The sequence below is a fragment of the Peromyscus leucopus genome, chromosome X, assembly GCF_004664715.2.
Source record: "Peromyscus leucopus breed LL Stock chromosome X, UCI_PerLeu_2.1, whole genome shotgun sequence".
NCBI classification, from domain to species: domain Eukaryota; kingdom Metazoa; phylum Chordata; class Mammalia; order Rodentia; family Cricetidae; genus Peromyscus; species Peromyscus leucopus.
In genome coordinates this window covers 61,590,034-61,610,036 of record NC_051083.1, presented here as the reverse complement: position 1 = coordinate 61,610,036, position 20,003 = coordinate 61,590,034, and the positions used below count along the sequence as shown (strand labels likewise).

Sequence of the window (20,003 nt, the reverse complement as noted above, 5' to 3'; positions counted from 1 at the left end):
GGAGCCATGTAGAAATTCATGGGCCCTAAAACAGTCCAAACAGTCTAATCAATGAAAACGAAGATCGGAGGATTAATACTTCCCAATTTCAGAAGCTGTTATATACAGCAATCAAAACTAACCAAAATATCCATGATATTGTGGTATTGGCACAAGGATCCACACATGGATCAATGAAATAGAACTGAGTCCAGTAGTAAACCCCTAATCAACTGATGGAGGCGAGGGTCTCAATATCATTCAGGAAAGGAAAGAGGAGAGTGATGTAGGGTGGGGAAGAGGGCTGTTGGGTGGAGAGATATTTTAGTGGGTCAAGTCGCTTACTGTGCAAGCTTGGCAACCTGAAGTTGATTCCTGGAACTCACATATAGGCTGAAGGAGAGAATTGAGTCCATAAAATTATCTTATGACTGTCCCATGCATGCTATGGCATATGCCACATCAAATAATAATAATAAAAGGTGCCCAGACAACAGCTTTTCCTACAACATGAACCATTACCTCACAACATATACAAAAGTTAACTCAACATGAGATCAAAGACAAAAAAAATGTAAGAATTTGAAACTAAAATTCTGAAAAGAAACATAAATGTAAATCCATATGGTCTGGGATAAGACAAAAATGTCATACTTTTTGTAATGCTGACGATCAAACCCAGATCTTTATGCATGCTAAGAAAATGCTCTATGACTGAGCTACATGTCCAGTCAACACTTTCATCTATATGTTGCTAAAAGAATGAACAACCAGGGAAGAATAGAAGTTAGTTGTCATAAAATATTTTAAAAACCTTTGTGTATTAAAGTACCCTGTCAAGAAACTGAAAAGACAACCCCTTAATTGGGAGAAATATGAACAAATTATATATATGACCAGGGATCAATATACAGAATTTTAATATCAATATACACAAAGAAGTATAAGCTAGGGATGTGCTCTAGCACTTGAGAAGCTGGAGCAGAAGGATCGCAAGTTCAAGACCAGCCTGGGTTGCATATTCAGATTCTGTCTCAAATACAAAGGCAATAAACTATATATATATAACAACCCAACTCAAAAATGGGCAAAAGACATAAATAGACATTTCTTTTTAAAAGTTTTTCAAATGTCCATGAAAGGACCTTTTTTCATAACACATGAAAGGATGTTCAACATCACAGTCATAAGGGAAATTCAGGTCAAAAGCACAACGAAATATTATTTCATGCCCAGTGGGATGGCTATGACCAGACATATTGATAATACCCACATTGGCAAGGATGAAGAGAAACAGGGACCTGCACACACTGCTGGCAGGAAAATAAAGTGATGCCAACTCTGTGGGGAACAATCTGTGAGTTTCTCAAATGTCTAAATATAGTTACCATATGAACCAGCAGTGGCATGTGTGCCCCCCTTCATCATAACAATAACAACAATAATAATACATTTAAAAAGTCCAGAATAGGCCAACACAGGAGATTAGTGATTGTGTGGGACCAGTAGAAGGATGAGGACTTGGATGGGTAAGGGAAGCTGGGTTTCTTTAGGGGTAATGAAAATATTATAATATTGATTGTAGTAGGGACTAGAGAGATGACTCAGTGGTTAAAAGCACTTTCTGCTCTTGAGGGGTCCCAGGTTTGGTTCCCAGCACCCACAATAGGCAGCTCACAACTACTTGTAACTCCAGCTCTAGGAGATTCAACACCACCTTCTGGCCTGTGTTTGCATGCGCGCACACACACACACACACACACACACACACACACACACACACACACAGTGCACATAAATACATGTAGGCATTCACATGTACACATACAATGAATAAATAAAATCTTTTTTAAAATTGATTCTGCTGATGGTTGCACAACTCCATGACTATCTTAAGCCACTCAAGTCCATACACTTGCAATGGGAGAACTGGGAAATAGGCGAATTACATCTCAATAGAGACATTAAAACAGTAAGGGGCTGGCATAGAAGGTGTCCTAGTTAGGGTTACTGTTGCTATGATGAAGCACCATGACCAAAGAAACTTGAGGAGGAAAGGGTTGATTTGGATTATGCTTCCACATCACTGTTCATCATGAAAGGAAGTCAAGACAGGAACTCAAACAGGGCAGGATCCTGGAGACGGGAGCTGATTCTGAGGCTGTGGAGGGATGCTGCCTACTGGCTTGCTCTTCATGACTTGCTCAGCCTGCTTTCTTATAGAACCTAGGACTACCAGCCTAGGTGTAGCCCCAACCACAATGGGCTGGGCCCTCCCACATCAACCACTAATTTAAAAAAAAAATGTCCTACAGACTTGCCTACAGCCTGAACTCATGGAAGCATTTTCTTAATTGAAGTTCCTCCCTCTCCTTGACTTTAGCTTGTGTCAAGTTGACACAAAACTAGCCAGCACAAAAGGTGAGTTCTAAGGGTGAAGAATGAGCCAGTCAAATCAGTATTTGGGGGATGAATGCCCCAGCCAGAAAGGACAGCTAGTGAAAGGAGCCTAGGGTAGGGATGACCTTGGTGAGGGTCACCAATGAGGTCAGGGCAGCTGAAGCCCGCCAGGATGAATGAGGTGGGAGCAGAGATCAGAAAGGTTGGCAAGACAGCTGAATGGTGAAATCTACCAGGTGAAGAGGAGCCACAAGAAGCTCTGCAGCAAAGGAGAGGCATCTTCCATTTGTCAAATCAAGTCACACGGCCTCACTTAAGGGGAAGGAAATAAGGAAGTGCAGGCCTGCCGTGCGGCTGGAAGGAGAGTCAGAATTATTTAATGACTAACACCATGGCAACCATCCATGCACCCGCCCCCCGGTCTTGAATATCATTTCAAGCACCTGCTCTTCCTTCAAGTCAATTCCCTGCAGCAGGGCTGTGGTGCATGCTAGGTCTGCTTCCCAGTATCCCCTTTGCCTTAGGATGAGGCATCTAGCCTAAATGATGTGACATTCTCAAGGAAGAGTTAGAAACGCACATGTGAAAAACACTTGTTTCCGTAAACCTTTGGCTAGAATGATGAAAACAGTCAGCACAGCTGAGAAGTCTTAACAGCATTGTCCCTTGATAACAGAAATCACAGGTATAGATACATCACGTGACAGCTGCTGCAAATATCCCAGATGCTCACTCATTCATTTCTCCAGTAATTATTAGACTGCTAGATCATGATTTGAAATGAGCTAACAAAAAAGCACACAAATTATCACAATTCAAAAGAGATATTTTGGCAACTGTTTTCATTTAGTAGTTTTCCTTTGTAGGCCTAAAAGGCATTGAATCTCATGCTTAAGAAATATCGTTGTGAGGCAGGGTCTCACTATGTAGTCCCAGCTGGCCCAAAACTTGCTATGTAGACCAGATTTACTTCGAACTCACGGAGATCCACCCTCCACCCGTCTCTGCTTTCTGAATGTCAGGATTAGAGGTAGGACCATCTGAGGCTGAGAAACAATTCTGAGAAAGACTGAAAATGCCAGGATCACAGGGGCCTTAACATGACGTGTCTTCCTCTCAACTCAGTCTGTGTTGCTATGGCAGGCCCATCAAGCTTCCTGCTCAGGACTTAATCTGTGGTAGTGTAGGACATTAATGACACAGGAGACTCAGTGGCTCTGGTTTTGTTTGCTTGTATTGTTTTGTCACGGGGTCTTGCCGTGTAGCTCAGGCTGGCCTGGAACTTGCTATGTAACTACAGATGTGAAGGAAAATAAGGGGCTGGGGAGATGTCTTAGTTGGTAAAGTGCTTGTCAGGCAAGCACAAGGACCCGAGTTTCCCAGTTTCCATGTAAAAGCTGAGTGCAGTAGTGCGAGCCTACAATCCCAGCCCTGGAGAGGCGGAGCTAGACAGATCTCTGGAGCTCCCTGGCCAGCCAGCGTAGCTAAGTACATGAGCTCCAGGATCAGAGAGAGAGGCCTTGGCTCAGAAAATAAGGTAGAGGGGCTGGAAAGATGGCTCAGCAGTTAGGCAGGCTTCCTTCTCTTCTAGAGGACCGAAATTTGGTTCCCAGCAATCACATCAGGCAGACCACAGCCAACAGTCTACAAAGCCAGCTCCAAGTATCCAATACCCTCTTCTGGCCTCCAAGGGTACCAGCGAAGATGGGACATATACTCACACAGATATGCACATAACATAAAAAACAACTTTTAAAAGTAAGCTAGGGAGTGATAGAGGAAGACAACCATCTGTGTGGCCAACCTGATGTCAGAAAAATGGTGAGATGTAGGAAAAACCTACCTGCTCGTTGTGGGTTGCCTGCTTACTATGAGGGGGAAAACCTTGTCTACCCATTTAAACAACAACAAACCCCATCTGTCTCCCAAATGAAGTATATGCTAGTATCAAGGACATGTGGAACTAAGCCAGGCCTCTAAGAATGAACATGAAGTTGGGTGAGTAAGGAGGTGAGGGGAATATGGGGAGTCAGGGGAGGGGGAAAAACATGGTCAAGATAGATTGTGTAAAAAAAAATATGCGTTCATAAAAACTGAAAGAAGGAAAAGAGCCATTCCTGGTGTGCATTCTGTCTCGTCTGCAGGTCAGGACACAAGCTCTCAGAGCCTGCTCTAGCCTCATCCTGCCTGCTGCCCTGCTCCCCATTACGATGGTGACGGATTCCTAGACCCTAGAACTACAAGCCCAACTAAATCCTCCCTTTTACAGGTATCTTGGTCGTGGTGTTTTATCACAGCAATTAAAAAGTAACTAATACAGGGGCACGAGAGATGGCTCAGCAGTTAAGAGCACTGGCTGCTCTTCCAGAGGACCTGGGTTCAATTCCCAGCACCCACATGGTGGCTCACAGCTGTCTGTAACTCCAAGATCTGACACCCTCACACAGACTAACTAACATGTAGGCAAAACACCAATGCACACAAAATAAAAAAAAAAAAGAAATGGGTATGCAAGATGGATGGTTCTTTGAGAGCCAACAAGATTAAACATTTTTTTAAGTAACTAATACTACAGCTAAGAGAATCATTAATTGATATAGAGGATTTATTAGGTGCTGAGCAAAAGTTTAAACGAATACAAAATCCCATCTCCTACTAGGCTATTAGTCATTCAACAAACACTTGCATCATACCTACTTCCAAACTAGATGTTGAAGACAGATGGATGAGTCAGCCACTGTCCTTCTCATCAAGGATAATATGTAACATTTTAGGCATGAGGTTTTGTTTCCAAGGCTTTTTTCCATATAGGACTATTTCTGATCCTCCTGGCAGAAAACAGAGACTCAGAACTGAAGTTACTCCTGTGAGTTGCTATCAGGACTCCACTTCTATCTGAGGCCGAGGCCGAATAAGCAAAGGCAGGCGAACTCATAACCATCACAGCAGGGCTTCTTCCTCCCCAAAAAGTCTGTGGCTGGGTACCCACAGCCACTTGACTAAAGTCTGGCTGGGGAGACACTTGAAATTCATCCCAAGCCCTCGGGATCTAAAGGGCTCAGCAGCTGCATGCTATGTCCAAGTCCCTACCACCGTGAAGACAAGATTTATCCTTCCCCCCACCGCCGGGGGGATTGGGGGACGGCTCTAACGTCCAGCTTCTGGCTCGTCTTAAGCAAAGAAGTTACCAGTGTGTTCTTCCAAGTTCCCGAGACGAGGTAGTAAAGGAAGGGAAATAAAACTGGGTTCAAAAAAGGTCAATACATGTTGGCAGCGTCTGCCTGGACTATCTCCCCCCACCTGGAGGAAGCGTGGGTTGCAAAAGTGAATAAAGTACCACAGGAGCACAGCAGAAAGAGTCAGACGGCTGTAAAGAGCTGGGACTAGCTGAGTGGGAGTCTTGACGGATGAATAGGAGTTTTAGGAACACAGGAGGGAAAAGCTCCGGAAGGCTTCCCTGTCCCTGTGCCCAGTGCTTTCATACAGGACTTAGCCGTCTGTGGCAACACTGTCTCCTTCTGCACCATCTCCCTAAGGGTTAAGACTCAAGAGTTAACGGCAGCTCTTAGGAATTAAGTATCACCAATATCTGGCCCAGAGGCCAGCACAGGCTTAGCGTGATGATCAGGGTAGGAATTAGTCTCTGGAGCCAACTCTAAATCACCAGATTAAAGATAAAGTGCTTTCCTTTATTAAGGGAGAAGAAAGAACATTAAAGGGGAAAATATCTCAGCTATGCCCAAACTCAGCCTTTTTAAAGACAGTGTCTTGTTACATAGTCCAGGCCTGGCCTGGAACTCTTGATACTCCTGCCTCAGCCTCCCAAGTGCTAGGATTCCAGGATGAGTCATCACCACACCCCACTCTAAAGGGTCAATTAAAAGCTCATTTTGAAGGGGCACAGCCACATTCTTAAACTATGGTGAGGGAAGAAACGGTAGTTGACATTTTCCCACCTAGGACCCCAAAGCGATGTTTTAACCACAGTAAACAAGTAGCCCTAGTTGTTCATTCTAGAAAGTAGAGCCATAGTCAGAGGAATGGCAGCTGCCTGGCTCAAACTGTAGCCAGCATCTGGGGACCTGGAGGGGCCAGTTTACTCCCATCAAATAAAACTGCGCCCAGACGGATCAGCAGGAGTGGAGTTGGGAGATCAGGCCAGTTCAAAAGGCTAGGAGATGGAGGCACTAGCTGGGAATTCCTCAAGCAGGGTCTATCTCTGATCATTCTCTGTGTCTCTGGTGTCTCAGGGCACCTGGCAGTGTTGTTCTATAGGGGTCCCCTGAAAAATGGAGTCTCAAATTGAGGCCACAGTTCAGTGAAGCTGGTCGATCTTTCTGCCTGTCCATAGAGGAAGGGTGCCTTTCTGCAGTTATAACATCCAGAAAATACAGCTTTTAAGCATGGCTCCACCCAGACGTGCATTCTTTAACAGCTACATCTAGAATTTGTTCCATCAGAGACAATGGCTCTCCCTAACTTGGCCACCTAGAGGAGGCATCCCCTTTGCTGTCCCTCTACCCATAGGGGACACCTATTTGCCACATATACCAGCAGCTCCTATTGGTGCCTGGAATTCAATCAATGTGCCCTGTGCAAAAGGGATTCACCATCTGGACCCCTCCCCTCCTCCCTCATTCCCCACATGCCTCAGGTAGTCTGGAAGCCCCAGGCGCAGAATACAAAAGCTCTCTGTACACCAATGGCGCTTCTTTCCTAAACCTTCTGTTTTCATTAACTTGGAGTTATAAGGAAAGATTTCACTGGGCTTTTTCTCAATGGGGAGTAAATTTATGCAATCTGTTATTCCAAGGAGGTAATCTGGTTCAGAAGCTGGAATACAGCAAGATCTTACTACCCAAAATCCTCATAAAATGAGTTCCCAGCTCAGTTTCCCGAGCTGCACTGTCCCCACATTTCAGTAACAACCCTTTTCTGCATCACTTTGAGTGAAACCATTCCTTAAAACCTACTTCTCAGCCTTCATAAGTAGATCCTTCCTCTTTTTTAAACTTAAAGTGTGTTTTTGCTGGTGAAAATTGAAAATCTTAACTGATGAAAGCACAAAAATTATACATAGAAATAGAGTATCACGAAGCGCTTTGGTATTTGTATACAGCGCAAGATGCTTATTTTAGCCGAGGCTGGGCCTCGATCTCTCCAGTCATCATTTCCTCTTGGCAAACACTTCCAGCAGATCCTTCTTTCTGGCTTGTTTTCATCCTCAGGGGCTGGGCCTGCTTGAGAGGCCTACTGTGGGGATTACCTTTATAGTACCCCATCTCTCTCACTACAACTGAGATGAACATTCTGGAAGTTCCCCCCTCCCCTATTCCCTTTGTCCCAGGATTTTTCCAGTGGCTGCTGAGAGAATCAGCTAAGTCTTGGTACTCTGAAATAGATACAGAGGAGGTTCTAAATGGGAAGCTCAAATGCAGCCACTAACATCGGAGACACCATTGGAGCAGGCTTCTTCCTTTCTCTGGGTGGCTGTTGGCCAGGATCCACATTCTAAAAGTATTTCTGTCGGTACCATGAAAGGAAAGACAGATATTCTGTCTTCTAAATTGCATTTGTTGAGCAGGGTTTAGTGACGCATGCCTGTAATCCCAGCAGGTGGAGGCAGGAGGATCAGGCGTTTAAGGTCATCCTTAGCTACATAGTAAGTTCAAGTAGAGCCTGGCCTACGTGAGACCCTGTCTCAAAAAAACAAAAAGCAGACAAGAAAAAGATGAGTTGTATCTGCTCAAGTATCTCTGGGTTTGGTAATACTCTACACATTTATACAGATGTTCTCCTATGCTGTGTGAGTGCCCGGTATGGCTACCAAGTAAGGAAAGCATGGAGTCCACCCCACACATCAATTCAGAAGCAGCCATTTAACTTCGATCTGCAATTTCTGGTCTGGTCTAATCTGAAGCATGAAACTATAAAGTGAAAATGTCTTTCATTTCACCTGAATTCCCAAAAATTTGTGCACAGCAAAATCTTTCTATTGTGTTGAAAAGTTGACTGAAGGTAGAGCGACCCATCCAGTGTCAAGGTGTGTGACCCTATGTGGCTATAGCATAAAAAAATGCAGTCTTCATTCAAAATGTTAGTGGGTTTGAAAACAGAAGCAAAGCAAAAGAAGATAAAAAGATCTTTTACTTTGCTCTGGCATATACTCTTTTTACTGATAAAGAAGTTTTTCTAATTTTCTTCTTTCGCTTATAAAATTAAAAAGTATATTACTCAACTTTGGAGGCATGACTATTTGTACTTAATTTCATACATGTGACGATTTTGTCGCTTCTTTTAACCTAAGCCTACATTATACTTCATTCTTATTATCCCCAAATACACTTTATAAAAGACTATATAATGAAGCACTGGGGATGTAGCTCAATGGTAGCATCAACCATGCACAAAATGGAAGGAGTAAGAGGAGCACAGGAAGGAAGAAGAAAGAGGAGCAGGAAGGTTATGTGGTCCAATAGATTGGGAAACTCCGGCTTGGTGATATCCATCCTTAACCATCCATAACATGTCTTCAAGCCCTTGGAAACTTTGAAAACATACTGGTTCCTGCCCACTGTCCCCCAGAACTTCTGGTTATAGAGGACGAATGTCACCAGAACTTTTTAAATCCTTCTAGGTGATTTGGTTTTGCGCTCGGGGTCAGTACAAGATTCTGTGGCTATCACTTAAATTTTTTAGAATGAAGTCAAAGGAGAACTGCAAGCATTGTGAAGGATTTTGTCCGGGGAGATGACAGAATTGCCTGGCGGCCTGGGTGTCTTGTAGACAATGCCAGTGTATTCCTGGGACCTTGAGGCTGCTTGGGTGTGAGATCAGGATCTCCTCACTCTTTATCAGCACCGGGGAAAGACAGACCTGCTGGATCGCCAGGCAAACTGCTCACTACTTTGCTACAACCTTAGGCCCTATAAGTTTGGTGAGAAAAACCCCTTAGACAGATTGACTCTGTAACACTTGTGAGCCTAGCCAGGAATCATGCCCCTCCCCCTACCTGGAGACTAGAGCAGAACCAGCAAGACATTCTTACGGAAGAGCCCTGCCTGAAGGCAAAGGTTGCTGCGAGATTGCTGGAGCAGAATCCACCCTCTGCTGCTTTGTTAATGCCCCTCTGGCGTCCTAGCCTGGCAGGGTCTGAGGTCAGCAGGCATTGGTCTATAACAATAAACATCCCAAGGCTGCCAGAGCTCTCGGTAGAGCCTGCTTCAATTACAAAGGATGCCCCCCACCTTTGGTTGGCGGTGAAGCAGTGGACACATGTCAATGGGGGAGAATGAAGGTGGAATCAAAGGAAAGCAAAATCCTGAGGTCGGGGGGAGATGCACTGAGAGCCTCAATGCGCCCCTCCGAGCACACGAGAGCCTTCTCCACAAGTTCTAGAGCACAGAAGAATGGCTGCCGCTCAGAGATGTCTAGGAAACATTTTTATTCTAACAGACTTAACAGGATCTCCATCTAGGGGTTTCCAAAGACTACATAGCAACCAGGCGTGGTGGCAAACGGGTGTGATTCCAGCACCCACATGGCAGAGGCAAGAGGATAGAAAGTGTCAGGCTAGCCTAGTTGTCATAGTAAGAGTCAAGCTCAAACCCAAAGAAAGAAAGAAAGGTTTCAAGGACTCGCATCTGCCTGGATAGTATCTGGTGATGGTATGCATGACTGGGAATATGCACCAAGCATTTTAGACACATTATTTAGACCCTTGAAATAATCCCCTGAAATGAGCAGTATGAATGCCATTGTACACAAAAGGAATTGTGGTCCAGACACATCAGTCAGCGAAGACATGCATTGTTCATAGCATGGTTCTTCATAGCTGTATACTATTTTACCACTTCTATCACAGACTTAGCAAAATTTACATAAGAACTCCGCTGTTAGTGAATGTTTAGGTTACTTCCATTCCTCAGGTTAACACGAAAAACCAAACAATGTGGTGAAAACCCTGGCAAATCTCTTGGCACGGTGTCTGATTTTTCTTTAGCATAAGATCCTGAAGGGGAATTGCAGGGCCAAAAGAGACATGCCGTAAATAACAAGAGCTGTCTTGCTAACAGCTCTGGGGGGCTCCCTCCTGCAAGGGAAAGGAGCCCCCCTGAGCATGCTGTTAGGAGGCCTCAGTCTCCTCACAGCCTCCCAGTTGAGGAGGAGAATTTGTTTGGTGCTTTGCTTATACTGAGGAATCAGACTATAAATTGTCAGGAGGATAATTACACTGCTCTCAGCAGCCAAGGAATCCACTCAAAGTGAAAAGACAAAAAAAAATAGATCTTAAAAACCCATCCCTCCTTTGAATCAATTTTCCAAGGGGAAAAATGCTTTTATTTAGACTAAGGGTATAATTCAGTGGTAGAGTGCTTGCTTGTCGAGCATGAAGTAGGTCCTAAATAAGTTCGGTTCCCAGCACCACAAAGTAAAAAGAAAAGGAAAACACTTTTTTCTGGGTTTCCCATAGAGAATTTGCAGGTCATTCCGAAGAATCTGTGTTATTTAGAAAAAAAAAAAGTAATAAAAGATACAGTCAAACCTCAAACATCCTCACTCACGCAAAACAGACATGAATAAGAGATTTTGGTTTCAAGTGCCAGGGACTCACAAGCAGGTAGACTCTTACTTTCTTTCTCTCTTTTTCTTATTTTATCTGAGGGTCCCTCCTGGTGGAGACATCTGGGGATAGGGGTGGTCATGGGGAGGGGAAGACCTGGCTCTGCCAGGCAACTCCAGCCTCATCTGCCTCAAGGGTACAGCTTCGATTTAACCATCCATTTTTTTTTTTTACCCTCAAATCCTCTCTAACTCTGTGACTAACAAACAGGATGGAACGGGTTCCCCACCCCACCTCTGCGGCTGCGGTGGCCCTCCTGTGCCGGGGGAGGCTCATAATCTCTCCTGAATTCAGCCTGTCCTCCCCCGTGTCAGCTCCCTCTTACATCCCTGTACTAGCATAGGCAACTTCCTGAACAAGAAATCCACGCTGTCCTCTTCCTCTGCCGCAATAAAGCACACTGGTTTTCAGAACTCAGACATCACAGCCTCCTGGAAGCTTCTGGACATCTCAGCACTGAGTCGGGTGTACCTCTTCCGCCTGCCCCAGAGCCCTCCTTCAGCTGCCCAGCAGTGAGACTCAACCCTCCTCCCAACAGGCTGTGGACCTGCATGCTTGTCCATCTCCATGTAGCCAGAAACCACGAGACATCACAACCTAGGCTAAAAAGGGGAAGGAAAGAATCCATCTCAAGACAGCTGCCGTAGCTAGTAAAATGCCCACTAGGTGCCAAATCCTGACTTAGCTATAGAAATGGCAATAAAAACACAAATAGAACTTACATTTTATTAAGGATCTTACAATTTCCAGAGAGGGGAACAGTTGGAAGGGTAAAAGTGAAGGATGGAGAGCTGTTTGAGGGTTTCCAAGTTAAAGGGCTGGTATCAGGGTTGGGGATTTAGCTCAAACTGGCACACACAACCTTAGCCGGGCGGTGGTGGTGCACGCCTTTAATCCCAGCACTCAGGAGGCAGAGGCAGGTGGATCTCTGTGAGTTCGAGGCCAGCCTGGGCTACAGAGTGAGTTCCAGGAAAGGCGCAAAGTCACACAGAGAAACCCTGTGTCAAAAAATTAAATAAAATTAATGAAAAATTAATAGAGGGCTGGTATCTAGTTGTCTCCTGCACAACTAGCCCCACGGTCTGTCACACAAACTTTTCTGTAAGCTACTTATATAAATGCTTACTCATCACACCTGATTGTGGCATTATCAAAGTAGCCTTGTCCATTAAAATGCTGCCATCTTGTGTACTCTATCATTTGTAGCAAATACGTAGGACCAGGGGACATTATATTGAGTGAAATAAGCCAGGCACAGAAAGACAAATACTGCATGTTCTCACTCACATGTAAAAGCTCAAAAAAAAAAAAAAAACAGCTGAGCTAAATGTAGCTCATTATCAGAGGCTGGAAATAATGGCAGAGGGGTTTTAGAGGGAAGCTGGATAATATACACCCAAATGCAGTCTGCTACCAGGGAGAAGTTCTAATGTTCCTTAGCACAGTGGGTTAACTACTGTTTACAAGAAACCTTACATTTTTTTTTTTATAAATATCTAGGGGAGAGGCTTTAAACACAAAGTAACGATGAAGAGATAGAAACAAAAATCTTGATTTGGTCAGTAAATAGTGTATACATGTATTGGACTATCACATTGTACCCCATAAAGACAATTACGATGTGCTAATAAATATTTTAAATGGGTAAAGAGATGGAAATGTTATCTACCCCAATTTTATCACTGCATATTGTACATATGAACTGAATTATCACACTCTCTAATACTTTTATATGATTAAAATAATAAGACTGACAAGATGTCTCAGTGGGCAAACATTTGCCATGCAAGCCTGATAATTTGAGTTGAAGCTCCTTCCGCCCACATAGTGGAAGGAGAACACTGACTCCCAAAAGATGCCCTCTGACATCCACATAAACATCGTACATACATACACAACAATAAAGAAAATAAAAATGGAGGCCCAGGGATATATCTTAGTGGTAGATCACTTGCCTAGCATGCGTAAGGACATGGGTTCAACCACCACCTTCACCAAATTAATTAATGGGTAAATTAAAAGTGAAAACTAAGGCTGGGGAGATGGTATTGCAGTAGAGGTAACACCAGGCCAGTGAGAGACCCTGTCTCACAAACAAAACAAAACACCATAAAGTCTCACCAAAATGACTGCCTACGCATGAATCTGAACAAGGATGAGACTAATAAACGTGCTAACGTGGAAAAGCTCAGGAGGCCCCAACTCTACATGAAAAGTTACAGGCAACTAAAGAAAGCTGAGAGTTGGAGAAACTATCTTCTCCAGTAAAGAGCACACTAACTGGTTATCCGATACCAAATCGTCAGCCCTGAAAACAGACGTACAAGTGACATTATACAGACTGAGAAGGTTATGCTTTGGAATATATATATGTATATGCATACACATATACGCATGTAACAACAATTAATGGAAAGAGACCATGAATTTGAAAAAGAGCAAGGAGGGGCATATTCGGAGGAGGTTGGAAGGAGGAAGGATGGAAATGATGTAATTATATTATAATGCCAAAAATAAAAGAAATAATTTTAAAACAAAACAAAAAACAAGAGGATAAACAGAGTAACAACACCACATGAGACTGACCTCTGACCTCCACACACACACATGTATGTGCCTGCACATACATTATTTTACACACATATAGAAACACACACAAATAAAAATTAAAATAAATTTGCCTGAATGAACTTATGCGGAGAACTGATTTCTTGCTTGAACCAGGAAGATAAGGTTTATCATTCCCAGCTAGGAACAGAAGATTCTAGAAGGCTCTGTTATCGCAAGAGGCTCATGATGACTACAGATCCACTAAGTATTATCTAGCTACTGAACAGCCAACCATTCTTCTTATATTTGAACATAGACGTCTCGTGTATAAAACTATAAATTCAAGCGAAAACTGTCAATAGCATTCTATCATGTTTTGAGTTAGATTTTTACCATGGAGGTACTAACTCCATTATTGGGCCCCAAGCCAGACTGAATTGAAGGACTCTCTGGGTGTGAACTGGGGTCTTGACTCTAGTTGTTAGCTCTCTTCAGCTTTCAGGAGACTGGTTTTAGCTCTTCAACTTGCTGTCCCATGCTGACGTGGTAGGAAGTGAGATGGTGTCCAGCCCTGCAGACTAGGAGCGCTGAGGGGAGAGACCCAGTCTACTTACCTGTCAGTCTCTAGAACCTAGCACAACAGTAAGAACGGAAACAGAGTTGGGCCTAGTTCTATAGAAAGTAATAATCCAAAGAGAAGATGAGTGGAGTCCTCAGAAAGAGTACAGAACAGCAGAGCCGATAAGCCCGTTAAGCTACTTATGCACAGACGGATAAGCAATCCATTCCCTGGAAACATGTATGCTAAATGCATTTCTGGCAATCATTTTACTTTCTTGTTCCCCTTGGTTTTTAATAAACGAGCTTTTGGAAATGCCAACTAAGCTCTACTACAGCAATAGAACATAGTCAAGATGCCTCATAGCTACAACGGAGCCGCCATCTTGAAGGGTCAGTGTAAAGATCAGTAGTAAAGGACCCTGATGGGAAGGGGACCTTCAGATGCCAGTGTGTCGATGGCTAACTCTCCTTTCCCACCTGAAGATCATTTCTCCAGAACAAACTTCAATCCAAACTCAAAGCTTTAACACACCTGCTCTCTGTACCAAGCAGGGTTGGGCATTCTTCCTCTCCAGCTCCAACTTGCCTCCCAACCTCAGAAACCATGGGGTGGGAGCTGTTCTTTAAAGCGTCCCTCAGGGACGAAAGGAATCAGGAATTATTCCTTATCCTGGACAAATTCCAGCTAGAGAAAATGCCAGAGCAGTCTTTCAATGAACTGACAGAGGGCAGAACCCTGGTTAAGAATGTCAGATGCCCTTTCTGAATCAAGGATTTCTGTCACTGACTTTCTCTGTGACTTGGCCAGTGAGTGCCCCATTCCTAAACTGGCAGACTGAATACGTTCCTGGATCACAAGCAACAGGAATACAAAAGAGAGAGGAGAGGAAGAGAGTCTATTGAATTTCAGCATACAAGTGATCATTGAGTCATTTCAAAGGGAGAATGCTTTGCTTCATGGTTTCTACCCTTCATTTGGAATCACATGTATAGAGGCACTACAATCCCTTCATCACTCGGGGTTACTACAAGTCTTGATCTCTCTGAGTGACTTTGGATGGGTCCTTTCCCCTTCCTGGGCCTTGGCTGTCATATGCCATGATACTCACAATGGTTTAATGACTGAATTTTTGGTTCACACAGTATAGTATAAATAGATTCCACTCAAGCCAGAGAGGTACAGGCAGGGACAGGTGATGTCAATGCACCACTCTTCCCCTGAAACTTGATCACCTTCATCAGGGTCAAAGGTCAGCCCAGAAGCCATAACTTAAGTCTTCTATTCCTCTCCTAGTCTGACATCTTGATGTTTTTGTCACTTTAACTGTTCACGTGTCTAAAAAGGAGGAGATTAAATGTCTTGTTTCTAAAGAGGAGGAAATTCTAGTGGACATTTTGGTGTTCAAATTTCCAGAGAAGATATTTTTCAACACATGGAAATACCATGAAGCAGACCAAGAATTTCATGGTATTCAGGGAGAAAATGGGAGGTAAAGAAAAAAATTACAGAAAGTGGGTTTGGTTCCAACCCCCAAACCCCTTCTGTCAACCCACTGTCCCAAGAGCCTCTGAGGATGGCAGGCAGGACAGAGACAAAATCAGTCCTGGCAATGTGCCTCTCGAGTCTCCCAAGATCCCCTAAGCTCCATCAGTCTCCAGAGGACATGCTCGGTCCTTCTAAGCAAGAGCAGTGTAACTCAGGGTGTAATGTCTCATCTAGTGGTAAACTGACTGTGGTCAAGAGGTGGAGAGTTCCTACTTTTCACCCTATGCAGAGTTATAACATGCTAGGACCACCCTTTCAAGCAAAATAAGCCAGCTGTCCTTTATGGTTTGCAGCTAGGGTGGCCACAACATAACCTAAGTTCAATCACCAGGACTCACATGCCCACACACAATACATAAATAAAAATGCAATAAAAATAAAATAAATCTACCTAGAGCTGTACAGTGTTTCACTAACTTCCTACTATCTCAAAGGAGATATTATGCCCCTAGGCTGATGTCCTGATTGCTTCTGTAATTATCATCTAAGCACCTACAAACATTCAATAGATCTCTGAGGGAGGAGTAGGAAAGCTTGGATTGACTCAGCCTACAGCAGCAGGCATGGAGCTATGTCCCACTGGCTTTGACCATAACAACTTGGAGAAGAACAGAATAAAAGCCACAAGATGCAACAGAACGGGTCACATCCAAAGCCGTATGGGGCAGGGGGGACTCGATTTAGAAGCAAGGCCTTGCCTGGGATATGGCAACTGCCGTAGATCCACAGTCAGAGGGGCTTGGTGCAGACCAGAGTGGGCCCGTTTCCCTACCACCCTCGTTCCCCAGTTATGAGAGTTTCTAGGGCAAACTCAAAGGGGCTCAAGTTACCAAAGAATGGCCTTGGGGGGATTGTTGCTAGGCAACCCAGCCAGCCCAGTCCCACCCCTGTAACCTTGAAGATGGAGGGAGTTGGACCCGAGACAGTGTAAAGAATCACGTGGAATCCTTCAGTATCCACTTTCTCCTCCTTTATCTTTCCTCCCATCCTGTCCATCTTGTCCATCCTGTCCTCCCCTGCTGCTCCCACAGCCCCAGCCCAGCCTGCATGCTGGGGACCAGTGTGACTTGTCACTCTTCAGCCCTTTAGTGGCAGCCAAGTTGTCCCAGTAGGGAGGCTCCAAGCTGCTGGTCTGTCAGCTGTCATTCACGTGTTTCCAAACCTCCCTCCTTCCCAGATTTCTCGTTCCCACCATGGATGGAAGAAACAGCTACCAGAAGAATGCAAGAGGAAGTCTAGCTAGACAGGCAGTATGTAGGGCAAAATGCTAACTGCAAGTGCTGGCCCTCAGCAAGACGCTCAGGAACGATGTAGGGATGCTAGGAGGAAAGGGTACCCGAAAGAACAAACGAAAAAGACTGGACCTGGTAACGTCTGCTTGTTTGCTCATGATCATAATCTAATATCCAGCCTGCTGGACACCTTGTTGAATCTTATGCCTCAGCAACAAGGGGGGGGGCCAGATGGTCCTCTGATCACGCTCCCCATCTCTCTCTGCATTTGGTATTTCCCCTCGGCCCACTGTTGAGAGGGCCCACGGCCACTGAAAAGAGTGCACTGGGAAGCTCAGGAAGAGTCTAGGGCAGGAGAACAGAAGAGCAGATCTTCTTTAGCGACTCACAGAAGGTCGGCCGCCCTGTTTGCTGTATGCAGCAGTCCTTGGAGTACCTCAGAGTCACACAACATGCACATTCTCAAAGGCCAGCGACCACACTAGAGATAAGAGGCAGACACACTCTCAGCTCCTGCAAACTTCCAAGAGGCCAGATCAATGGCATTTTATCTCACCAGTCATTCCTTTCCTTTAACAATACACCAGTACCATCAAACTATCTCTTTCTAACCGAGCAGATAACTGGAAAGGGTTAGGCCCTCAGGTGATTTGGTGAAGCCATCCCAACACCCCAGCCCATGGGAAGGGCTGGCTGACTCAGCACACAAAAAAAAAGTGAGTTGGAAAAACAGACCTTCCTCCCTGGCCTCAACTTACCCTGCTGAACTCAGTAGGTGGCTCTCTGCAGGCTGTACTCTGCAGGCTGGACAAAGATTTGGAAAAGTAATCTCCAATCGGTTTTATCAAGTTTCTCGTAGACTAATCCTGGTAATCAGTGGGACCCCAGGAGCAGAAAAACAACGACCTTCTTACCCTCTTTGTTAACTGAGAAGGAGCCAGACCCAGGACCTCACCTTTCCTAGTCCCCTGCTTCACAGCGGCTCCTGGTTCCATGTTCACATTCCATCTGGCAGTCATCTGTGTCTTCCACCTTCCTTCGCTCACAGGATTCAGTTTATTTTTCTCTAGCAGCGACCTCTGCCATCTACCTCAAAGGTCAGAGACCTTTATGAAGGAAGAGGGGTGGCAGAACTGACTCCTGTCGTTTCGGAAGGGGTGGAGTCTGCAAGGAAGAATGGCTGACCTAGACAATTCTCTCTCCCAAAGCCTCACTCAAAAGTCAACAAGTAGCCATCTTCTGCCTCCATCTGAAACTTTCTGGAACACTGCCCCTCCCCCCACCCTCCCACTCAGTCTCTCTCTGTCTGTGTCTCTCTCTGTCTCTCTGTCTCTGTCTCTCTCTTAACCTCCTCTAGGTGCAAACTGACCCGATTACCTGGCGTGTCTCTGCTATTATCAGCATTTCTAACTTATACACACACACACACACACACACACACACACACACACACACACACACACACTTGTTTTGAGAGAAGTTCCACATTCTAAGGGAATGTTGGCTCTCTTCACAGAGGAGATTCTCCCTATTCAAAATGTTGAGATTCAAAGTAGCAAAGAGCCAGGGCTCCCTCCTGCCTACAGTCTCACAGGTTCTTAGTGTTCAGTGAGGAAACTCCCGGGACCTGGCGTTTCTCGGGCATTTGTCTGGATCTTAAAGCGAACACACTTTAAAGAAAACTGATGACAGTTTCTTTAAATGGTTCTCTCCAGCAACTCTGGGCAGCGGGACCTTAGCGGCCGGGGATCAGCGAAGCCCGGGACAGTCTCCCCTCCCCCTGCCGGCCACTCCCGGGGCGGCAGCGCGGAACGTGCGGGGAGAAGCGGGCGGGAAGGGCGCTCAGAAGCTGCTGGGCGCGGGAAGGCCTTTCACACTCCAGCACGAAGTCGCACGGGTCTGACTGCAGAGGCCCCGCCACCCGGGAGGGAGGCAGGCATCTCGGCGCGCTTTCCAAAGTGGCCGATCACCAGAGACGCCGGCGCGGCCACTCGGTTCCCGACGCCACCGGGAGGGACACTTTGGTCCGTACCTCCCGGGACCCTGCGGATCCCCTCCCTCTCCAAGCGCTGCAGAAGCGGCGGTAGCCCCCCAGACCGGAACCCTGAGGGTAGAGGGCCCCTCGGGATGGCGCGAGCGGATCCCGGGAAGATCGGATGGCGGGAGGCCGTCCGGGAGGCCGTGTCCCTCGATCTCCGAGGGGCAGCCACGGGCGGACGCAGCGGGACATCCCCAGAGGAGGGTGGGAGAGGGTCGCGGGTCGCAGGCGCCTCGCGCCATTTACCTAGCAGTTCTTCGTCGTCCTCCGGGCCGAGCAGGCGACAGGGAAGACGGTGGCGGAGACGAATGGTGCGCCGGTACAGGCTGTCGGTGCGGCGCCCCAGGGCCAGCAGGTGCCCCTCGAGGTCCTCGAGCAGAGCCAGCGAGTGGCCGCAGAGGTCGGCGAGCTGGCGGAGCAGGCTGAGCGCGGCCAGGTGGCTCACGTCGCGGAGCTCGGTCAGGGGCTGCGGCGGGTTGCGCGGGCACAGACGCTGGGGCACCACCACGCGCCGGTAGAACGGCATCCTGGGCGCTGGCGAGGGGACCGATGCGGCCCTCTAGCCTTGTGGCGCCGCTGGCCCCCCCGTGAGGCGGCCGCGAGTGGAGCAGGGCTCTAGACGCGGGCCGGTGAGCAGCGCGGGTGGCTAGGCGGACAGGAGGCTTCACAGCCTGGAGCGCCGGCTCCCCGCGGGCTGCACACTCGCAGGAGCCACCAGTGCCTCTGACTCGGCTCCGCTGGGCTCCTCCTCCCTGCCTTTCTCCTCCTCCTCCCTCGCTCTGCTACTTCGGGATTCCGCCCCCCCTCCTTTTTTTTTTCTCTTGCGGTCAGAAATTTGCAGATTAACGCTTGATCTGGGAGAAAAGAAAAAAGGAAGTAGGAGTAGAAAGAAGGAGCTGAGAGTTAAAGAAGGAAGGTCTGCGTGAATGTGTGTTGAGGAGGGTGTGATGTTCGCTGCACGGAATGTGCCCGCGTCCTCCTGCGGAGCTCCAGGCCCAGTACTGATGGTTAAGGTTGTTTTCTGCTTTGTTTTTTTAACTTAAACTTTCCTCTTTGTAAAACTAAAAATGCAAA

General features: G+C 46.2%; 1 protein-coding gene across 1 annotated transcript in view; it reads right to left on the bottom strand.

The window, feature by feature from the left end:
- Positions 1-19,662, bottom strand: part of LOC119086605 (NHS-like protein 2) — a 101,644-nt gene extending 81,982 nt beyond the window's left edge. The window contains exon 1 of the mRNA XM_037198779.1: positions 19,176-19,662. Within this exon, the coding sequence (XP_037054674.1) occupies positions 19,176-19,455 (280 nt within the window). The 5' untranslated portion in view covers positions 19,456-19,662. The remainder of the gene's footprint in view (positions 1-19,175) is intronic.
- Positions 19,663-20,003: the final 341 nt, after the last annotated feature.